At 36.0% G+C, this 10,810-nt stretch overlaps 1 protein-coding gene across 1 annotated transcript in view; it reads right to left on the reverse strand.

The window, feature by feature from the left end:
- The window catches only part of mub (poly(rC)-binding protein mub), a 95,174-nt gene that overhangs the window by 26,368 nt on the left and 57,996 nt on the right, over positions 1-10,810 (reverse strand). The window contains exons 7-9 of the mRNA XM_068363868.1: positions 7,565-7,681; positions 2,990-3,250; positions 2,452-2,874 (exon numbers count right to left, since the gene is read on the reverse strand). Of these exons, the coding sequence (XP_068219969.1) occupies positions 2,452-2,874; positions 2,990-3,250; positions 7,565-7,681 (801 nt within the window). The remainder of the gene's footprint in view (positions 1-2,451; positions 2,875-2,989; positions 3,251-7,564; positions 7,682-10,810) is intronic.

Here is a 10,810-nt window from a genome sequence, read left to right on the forward strand (position 1 = left end):
AGAGACAGATGACAGAAAAAAGAGATAGATAGAAAAACGCAGCCACTACTGAATGGGTGCTTGGGGCGCGGGCCACACTTCCTCTTCAATGTTTTGAAGAAATCTTCTTTCCAAGTTCTTTCCATAGTACAGTAGTGAGTTGAATCTCCACCTGATGATCGCTGTAGCGGCAGTAAAGGAAGGATGGTAGGTATATCAAGGGTAGAGTAGGGAATATGGGTCCTTCTGATACCCACCTGCCATGGGACATGCTCCCACATCATACTAATGGCCTAGTAGGTATCAGGAAGAAAGCACTGACAACATACAGTGTTGTTAGTTTGCAAGGAGGAAGCCAGGGGTTTTGGTCAATAAGGGGGGGCGGGAACAATAGGGTAGGACACTAAATATAGAGTACAGAAATGTTTTTTTTTTTTTCTTGCTGCGATTAAATCACCAATATTTGTGTTTTCTGTGAAAGTGCCAAAATGTGAACCCTATGCTGCATTTCATGGTTAAACTTCCCTGTCAAACACATTCCTTCCAATTACTTTGCATTACACCTGACATGCAAAAAGATCTAAAATATAAATTACTTATCACAAAGAAAATATATAAATTTCTAAATGCAAACACTACTTATCACTGAACATTGGGGAATTTCTGATTTAATATTAAATATGTTACAATAATTTGCATAAAATTTACTTCAAAATATTTAAAGCACACTTAGCTAGTCCTTAAAAGTTTATCTAAATTAAAATTTATCAATTGAAAGAAACTTGTACTGTACAAAGTATTTCATTAATAGTAACCATCATTGAATAAGAAGTATGTACTTTTACTAATTTCATTGCTCATGCTTGAAGAGAGACTAGCGTGTAGAATAATATTCTGAGAGACAAAACCAAATAAAACAGAATTGCAAACACAATATATTCTACTACTATTTTTAGCATAGAAAAAATTATTTATCCAATAAGCTTTTTACTTGATTAAATATATACATTAACAGTATATTTTCAGTGCACGTTAGATGAATATTATACTGTACAGTATCAATATTTAATTGATATGTTAAATTCACTTGTGTAATTTTTTTATGGGATTATAATTGTGTTTTCAGTAAACTGTCATCACATTCACAACTAATACCTTTAAATGATTTTCACTACTACTGCATATTGCATTTAAGACTTTTTTTTTTCTTTTTTTCCTACACAGCTATGAACAGTATTGTGCTGTACTTCATTTCTACGCTGAAAACATTTACTACAAAAAATTTCCTACATTTCTTCTATGTAGTAATATACAAACATAAAATATTTTATGTTTAACTGACATGTTTTGTTACAAACCAAAAAAAACGTACATAGTAAGAGACCCTAAGGTAAAAGTTATTTTCTACGAAAAAATATTTCCTACATTTAAATTTTGAATCTAGTCTTGTGGAAAAATGAAGGTTTAGGGACACTAAAATAAAAAGGCTAAGATGGACATGCAATACGGCATTACTGGAGTGTTGAGTTTGGAGAAGCAAGCGACAAGCGGGGGAATCAGGAAAGGCTAGAGCTCGTTTGTCACACCAAAGGTAAGACACAAGGCCACACTTAATCATGTTACCCAATATATCTGACCAACTTGTGGTGATAAACTGCAGGTATTCCTACTACATTTAAGTCACAATAAAGAAATGAAAGTGAAAGCCTGAGTAGAAGCACACTTAAGGTTATGACTTTGCCTGTCTTTTAACATACAATACACTTCATAGCCAAACCAACTAGGTAACTGTTGTGTGTTGGTCTTTAAATACATATCATATCCTACATTTAACTACAATGATTACCTTATAGAATTAGCAGCGAAGCATAAATAAATAAAAAAAAAAATAAAACTGTACAAAAAGGAATGGATTAAGGAAAGATGAAAGGGGTCTTTGAGGGTGGGTGTAGGGGGCCCTTTTATTTTTTGAGAGGTGAGGGTCAGTAATGACGCCGCAAAGGGACCTGAAGAGAGGCATCATGATCATAGCAGGAAGAGTCCCGCGCCCCACGACCCACCAGCAGGACCTGCTGCGCCCCTCTGTACCTGCACCACCAGGTACCTGCACCCTGCCTCAACATCTAGTCCCATGCCACGGAATCACTTACAATTTTATGAGTAACGCTATACCGATTATATCTAAGTTTTACTGTTAAACTACACGAATAGCCACATACATGCAGGATGGCAGGCTGGTGACTAGGGCGGATACTATACTAAGTTACGAGGCAAGGCCAAGGGTCAGGGCCAGGTTAGATGGGCGCTTCATGCAGGTAATGGTCAGGAAGCACACTAGGCAACACTAATCAGGTTGGATTCGGAACACATCCGGGTCGGGTTGGGTCGGATGGGCGGCGAGGAGTCACGGAGAGGGTCCAACTGGGCATGGGTCACACGGGCACTCGGGCGGGACACGGCGGCGTGACTTACATCCTGCAGGTGATGGAGTTGTGGTTGTTGCATAATACCGATATGGCCGTTCTTCATGTGTTCAGGTGGGTGACCTGGGGGATGGCCCGGCGGATGGCCCGGGGTTGAGATCTGCAAGTGCCCTGCAGGACACGGATGGTGGCCTGCGGGCGTCATGATGGCGCCATGGTGTGGGGGGCCTGGGGAGGGCGCCGTGGAGACGGGACATGGGGCCAGGAGGGGACTGAGGGGGGCCGCCATGAAGGGGCCGTGGGGCCCCCCAGGTGGTGGTGGGGGAACAAAGGGAACGGTACTTACATCGGGCGCCGAGGGAACAGCGTAATTACCCTGGATAGTATAGGCCTGGCCGCCGGCAAGGATCACCGGCCCACCGGCGACCTGGGGTTTGGGGCGGTAAGGGATCGTGGCGCCTTTGGGAGGGGACTGAAAAAGAAACATAGAATTCAAACAACAGAAAATGTCTTACTGTTTTGTGATCATCTGCTTATTATATCAACCGCAATAAATCTTCATAGAAATAAAAACAAACATAACTAACCTCAAGCATTACACAGCATATATTGTAAATGCACTGAGTAATAGCATCTGATGTGCCAGAGACAGTAACTGCACGTTCTGTTGAATTAGGAAGCATTTCTGATGCAACCTGAATAGATGCTCCGGTTACTTCACGGATTTCTTTTATTTTTGAGCCAGCTTTTCCAATGAGGGAACCACATTGGGATGCAGGGACAATCAACCGTAAGGTAATTGGTGGACGTTGTCCACTGCCATTGTTCTGATACATTTGCCCCAAGAACTGAAAGAAAAAATAAATATTTAATAATTTATACCAAATCACAACTTATCTTTTCCAAATATTGATTACAAACACAGCAAAGGGATTAAGGTTCTTAGGGTACTGGTGACAAGAACTATAAAGTACAGGTAGTGTAGAAAGTCTTGCGGGTCACATTCCAGACTCTTATGGCTGGTATAAATAGTTTGTTCCTAGAGGATGAATTTAAAACTAACAAAGAACATTAAAAGTAGTTGGAAAACTAGGGTGGAAGATCAGAAATGAGAGACGAGCAGAAAAAGGATGCCAATGAAGCTGCAAGAATTTGAAAATGGATAAAATACTTTACAGCAGTAATTCTCATGTAAGGCCCCCATCCCTACAAAGTTGTGGAAACATAATGAGCACTTAGAAACAATTAAAATTATTCAAATTATTTTATATTTTACACTAACTATCATGTTACTAACCCCCCCCCCCAACATGGTATAGAGCAGTGGTTCCCAACCTTTTTTCTGTCATTTCCCCCCTGCACCCAGTTCAACCATCCAGATTTCCCCCTTCATGCCCCGCCCAGCCCTCATGCCCACTCGCCTGCCTCAGAAATGGGCATGACACTCCAATTCTCCCCTTGAATATCATGTCTTTGAGAACTAATATGATCATATCACAATTGAATGGCTAACAACAAATTGCCGCACGTACTATGAGGACATTTTCCGCTTGTTTTAGTTAGTAGGTAGTGTAATTATTTACCTCCTGGAAGCTTCAAATTTCCCCCCAGGGGGAAATTTCCCCCAGGTTGGGAACCACTGGTATAGAGGCTATGGCACTACCCAAGAATAGAGAACAATGGTTAGATTTTGAAGTGTCCTCACAGAAGAGCTGCCTACCATAGCTACAGAGTCTCTTGTATCCTTAGCAAGAGGAAAGTAGCCACTGAACAACTACAGTGCAGTAGTTAACCCCTTGAGCAAAGAATTATTTGGTAATCTTAGTGTTGTCAGGTGTATGATGACAGGAGAATGTGGAAAGAATAGGCCTTACTATTTGGTGTATGTGTAGGCAAAGGAAATACAGTATGAGCTGTAACCAGAGAGGGGGATCCAATGTAATATTATCTGGCCAGTCAAAGGACCCAAGAACTCTTTAGCGGTAGTATCTCAATGGGTGGCTGATGCCCTGGCCAACCTACTACCTATAGAGTAATGTATTCGTTGCTGTTTGAATAATCTTAATACCACATTGTACATGTGGATGACCTTAACCATTTTTCAGAACTTCAGGCATCGCCACATCCTTACCCTGTTTGGGGATACACAGAGTAGAATTTTCTTATTTTTTCATCTTTTTGTCTGAAATGGAAGTTGGACTGTCTAACCGAAGAGAACAGGTAGTTTAGTTGGATTACAAAGAGTAAGAAGTTCCACTTTATTTCATTTTCCTTTGTCTTTTAAGGTTTCAAATCCATCTCGCTGTCTTTCCCCAGCATTTCTGCTCAAATATTGCAGATTCTTCATATATTTCACATGGGGGCTTGTGATTGTCTTCTAATTAGTGAGTAATCAAGATAGTGAATCTTTGGTTTGCTCTATATGTAACTAATCATAATAATATCAGAGATGTAAAATTTGAACATTAAAGTGAGTTTACGAGTATTAACTTGATCTCTCAACCTTATGCATTCTTCTGTGGTTTTCATGATTACTTCAAGATATGCATTTCCAGTACAAAATTTCATAGAAACTGCAAAAAAATCCTATCAAGTTTCCCGGTTGAATATTTTTCCAAGGCTTAAAAACGTCCACTATCAATTCTTTCTAAAAGAAACTAAGAAAAAAGGAAATATATCTTGAGAAGGGGGAAAATCATATCCAAAGAAAAGACAATGCCCACGGATTCATTTCTATCTCCTTCCTTTCCACCTTTAGGCTCAACATCCAACTGACCTTTAAGTAGGCGAGCTGCAACACCGAACATTGCCAGTTGAGATTTTATTCATTCGCATGACATGTTCCCAAGTTTCAGAAAGATAGAACCATGGAAGTGCACACCGCTTTCATTTTGGGATGAGTATGTGTGTGTGTATATATATATATATATATATATATATATATATATATATATATATATATATATATATATATACATATATATATATATATATATATATATATATATATATATATATATATATATATATATATATATATATGTGTGTGTGTGTGTGGTTACAGTATATTTGTACGTTTGAGAATGTTAATATTACATTAACACATTTAGGTTACAGTTAGCCTGGAGGATTGTGTGTAACAAAATATAATCATATTAGAAATTAGATATATTTTTCAGTACAAAAGTTTGCATTATCCTCAAGTCAGAGAGATTTTTATATTGTAATCTTTAATAATTTACAGTCAAAACCAAAGTTACGCAACTGAACACCACAACATTAACAAAAGAACACCAAGAACCACAGTGCAACTAAATCCTAACAGCCTCCCCGGTCCCAGCGCTGAATTCCACAAATCCATGAAGCCACCCTGCCTCTTTTGGAATTGACTTTTGGTGGAGCCAGAAAAGAAGGATGAGTTGGGGGTAGAGAGACACGACAGAGCTCGGCCAAGCCTGCATTAAGATAAACCCAGGACACACAATAAAGCTGGCGGGACTCATTCATCGAGCGAAGGCGAAGGTAAACACAACAGGAGGCGAGTTACAGACGAGTACCTCAAAATTACACACAACCTCCTTGTTTGTTTCGCAGGATTTAAAATTCATGGAAGGGGGTTGGGTTGGGTGGGGGGAAGAAGAAACATAAAACTTCTGGCTTCTCTTTTTCTTTACTGCTAAGACTCACAAAAGCCTTCGCAAACAACATTCTGCTTGAAGCTCTTTTTAGACTAGACGCGAAATCCATCCTACCAACGCCGCCCCGTCATCTACACCACCAGGCCCAGCAATCAACTCCAATGGAAACAGCCCTCACAGTTCAAACGCAAATGGATGAGAACGAGAGAGAGAGAGAGAGAGAGAGAGAGAGAGAGAGAGAGAGAGAGAGAGAGAGAGAGAGCAGGCGACTAGCACACTGGTGTTTAGGTAGCATTCATAAGTAATGGCAAGACCTTCCAGTCGACGTCAGACCAAACCTCGCTGGCAAACAAACATAAATATTTCACTTGCCTTCTACACGTATTTCTCCGAGAAAAAAGCATCTTGTTCAAAATTCCACCGCCTTTAGCATAAAATTTGTATAAAGGACACAAGGATATTTAACATTTAAAAATATACATAAGCTAAATTAAAGGGTAATGCTTAATACATTAATCTCAACAAAAAAAAATCTTACTTTCACCAGGATTTATATCAAATGGCTTAATTGCCCCTTTTTATGCTACTGATCTAATTATAGAGATAAAAAGCATTATGGTCCGAGAGAGAGAGAGAGAGAGAGAGAGAGAGAGAGAGAGAGAGAGAGAGAGAGAGAGAGAGAGCGCACTGGAAGCATCAAGGCATCCAACGTCGGAACACTATGTTTGCACTTCATCAATTAATAATAAGTAGCCGACTGAGCTGTTTTCTCTGCTCACACTAGACTTGAAAAATGAGGAAGAAGCTTCGGGGGAGATAAGATACGTATGGAATGAGAAGAGAAAAATTTAGCGGAATGAGAGGCTCAGAGGTAAAAGAAAAATCATGAAAGATCTCGAGTTTTAGGGTTAAAATATCAGAGGGGAACTGAGCCTTCGAGTGAAAAGATTTGTCAAGAACGGGGACTTGAGTCAGAAATCGTGAAGTGGAAAGAAATTTCGATTTTAAAAATCTAAAGGAAACCAAGGTTTACATTAAAATATCATGAAGGGATTCAAGATTTAGGAATAAAGTAATAAAAAGTAAGGCATGGGGGAGGAAAATATAAACAGAATCATAAAAATATGTGGATAAAAGTTCACTAAACGTAAAATTTTTAGAACAAGAAATAAATTGAGAAAGTGAAATTAGTCGCTTTGTTACCGTAGAGTTATACACGGTGGCCTGCAAACTATACTGGTTATACAGAGGTGAGATTTATTGCCCTATTACTGTATAACTATTATGTGAATAATCATGCCAAATCGGCGCGATTCCTCTTCATTATAGAAAACTGTTGAATTTTGACATTTAGACCACTCAAACAAGATAATTTAAAAAGACCGGTAAAATGCAAATGATTCCCCATCAAAAGTTTCATTACAAGAAGGAAAAACTTTGCTTCAATTACATATTAACGCATTAGCATATACACGAAAAAGCTACGGATGAAAATAAGGAACAACATCACAGCTCCAGACTTACCTCTTCGAATTTGGCACAAATGAGCTTGAAGGCTGTGAAAATGGAGTCAGTACTGCCTGTGACTGTGACGATTCTCTCGGGGCAAGATCCATCACTGATGTTGATCTTTGCGCCACTCTGGAAAAATAAAAATATTCACAATCAGTCAGTGTATTTTTAAAATCTCAGTAATTAAATAATTTTCAACCTAACATAAAACAATGACGATAATATATACTGCATAGCCTAGTAACGGAAAAAACAAATATGTGGAAATGAATAAATAAATAAATATAAATATATATACATACATACATATATATATATATATATATATATATATATATATATATATATATATATATATATATATGTATACACACATACACACACACACATATATATATATATATATATATATATATATATATATCAGTCAGTGTATTTTTAAAATAGTAATTAAATAATTTTCACCCTAACATAAAACAATTGCGATAATATATACTGCAAAGCCTAGGAAAGGAAAAAAAAAACACATCGGTGGAAATATATAATATTAGTAATTAGCGCTCCATTGTTTAGCAGAAAAGGATGCTGCACATATAAAAAACTGCGTAATATCTACTAAATAAAATTTTCGCTAATTATTGGCAATAAAGACCATAATCTTACATATTTCAAAAGCAGGTTTGTTTTAGATTACGATTTAAAGAAATCAAATCTAATTAGAAAATTAGGATTATAAGGGTAACTAATTACAAATAAAGCTATCAATTATTTTTAAAAATATATCTTAAAACATATACATCCAATTTTCAACACGTTGATTATTTATCTATATGGTTAAGGATATGTTTTACAAACTATAAATAAAATGAGTGTATTATAGGTAAGCGTAATGTTTCAAATTCATGATTAAAACTTTAACCTAAGCATCATTGGTTTAACATACACTTTAAAAATCAAAAGCTAAACTTAGCTATTCAGTACTAAGATCGCATACACAGGCATGAAACGTACATTTATGTACGCAGTTGCAATTTTGGGACCTTCGCCTTTCAGGTGTATTTTATGATTTTATATTTATTGAAACTGCTAACGCTGGAAATTTTCCGAAGGATATTCATCCATTTTAGATGTATCCTATGGTTATTAGAACTGCTAACATTGAAATCTTCCTTAAGGATCTCATCATCAGTGTACAATGTTTATTTATGCAAGAGGAATTAAGGATATCAGGTTTATCTGCCTACATACGATAATTATGAACGCTTAACATAATTTATCACTAGTCAGAACCAAATAAATTACCTAAAGGGTGTTCAGATATCACGATTTAACACATATGTTTATATAAAATATTTTTATTTATGTGGAACGACAGATCAGTCTTCTCTGAAAACTCCTAGATTTGAGAAAAGCTAAAAAGCTCCTTTCGCAGTTCCATGCGTCATTACTTCAAGTTTTTATGGTTTCTTTCGCTGTATATGTAAGAACAACATATTCACTGCTTGTTAACCTTATTTTCTGTCTGCTATTCTCACAGACTTGATTAACTCGTCTTCCGCATGTGGACATTTTATTCTTAACATACGAATGTTTCCACATTTTGATTAATAGCAAGGATGATATCGCTAATTATAATGGACTGGCAGCTGCAACTTCATGTCAAATATCATCAGATCTCAGTTAAGAGGCGGTAGAGTAAAACGAGCCGTGTGTGTGTGTGTGTGTGTGTTTTGTACAGGCTTGTTTGTCTTCGATTCATTGAATAAAGACTTATGTTGATTTTTCTCTTAAGGCACCATTCAGCTTAAATCGTGAATTACTAGTAACAATTATTTAAAGCAGTGCGATTATATGCCTGCTCACACAAACATTACCTGTAATATATTCTAATATATTTCCGTAGTTTTCTTTGGAAAGGATCACAGAGATGTACATTTCTCTCTATAAGAAAACCTGAAATATTTCTTGAAGTTTTAAAATCATCTAAAAGCTGGTAAAGATTTTTTTTTTTTTTTTTTTTACTATTCAAAATTACAATGTCTTTTTATCCTAGTTCAATATTTATTAACACTACCAAAAAATCAATCGCTATGGACGAAACACCTGCTTATAGCATTCTACTTTTCCAACTAGGGCTGTAGCTTAGCAGGTAATAATAATAATAATAATAATAATAATAATAATAATAATATTAAATACTCTACGGAATTCTTGCATTCCAAGTTCTGTACTGAAGAACTTGTCCTCCAATTTACCTTTAATTATTCACCTATGTTTAATCCCTACTTTCAAAAACCCAAATCTTAACGCATTCTAAAACTATCATATGTTTATTACGGGGAATGATAAGTCATTACAAAATTCAAATTTTATGATTCCAGACGTATTTCTAGCACATGTGTTATGAGTAAGTGTTTTCTGTAGTTCTTGATACACAAAATCACATGTGACCTTGCACACACTATCTATTTAAGTCTCTCTCTCTCTCTCTCTCTCTCTCTCTCTCTCTCTCTCTCTCTCTCTCTCTCTCTCTCTAAATATATATATATATATATATATATATATATACATATATATATATATATATATATATATATATATATACATACATATATTATATATATATATATATATATATATATATATATATTTATATTTATATATATATATATATATATATATATATATATATATATATAGAAAATACTTCTCAGTTACTGACGGCCATCTAGTATCACGTCAGATGTATTAATTATATTTTTTGACACATCTGTTTGAACTCTCCGTTCTTGAATAAGTTCCAATCAATGAAAGCCAACTTAAAAAAAAGAAAAAAAAAAACTAATTTATTTCATAGATCAGTTAAGTAGGAGACATAATAATAGTTTATATAATTCTGTAAGGTATGATTATGATGCATAGAACCAGGACTTATATATTTAGTTAATGTATAATTTACCGTTTTGGGTTAAACTACAGAAAAATTTATAAATTAAAAAGAACATGTCTCCAATAGGAAATAAAGTATCTTAATTATATTGTCCTTTCACGCAAGATGTCTGCTATTGTAACAAAATCGCTTCTTCCTTCTCTCCAGCCATTACAATATTCTACGTACAAGCCCAACGCATCCAACCTGACCAGGGGGCACTTTTAATATCCATTTTGCGTTGGCTGTAGATCAGAAATAGCCCAGCAAATTCCCATTAGCTTCGGCAAACATACAAGATGATGAAGCTATGAAACAAACGCGTAGAA

The sequence above is a fragment of the Palaemon carinicauda genome, chromosome 40 (assembly GCF_036898095.1).
Source record: "Palaemon carinicauda isolate YSFRI2023 chromosome 40, ASM3689809v2, whole genome shotgun sequence".
Classification (NCBI taxonomy): domain Eukaryota; kingdom Metazoa; phylum Arthropoda; class Malacostraca; order Decapoda; family Palaemonidae; genus Palaemon; species Palaemon carinicauda.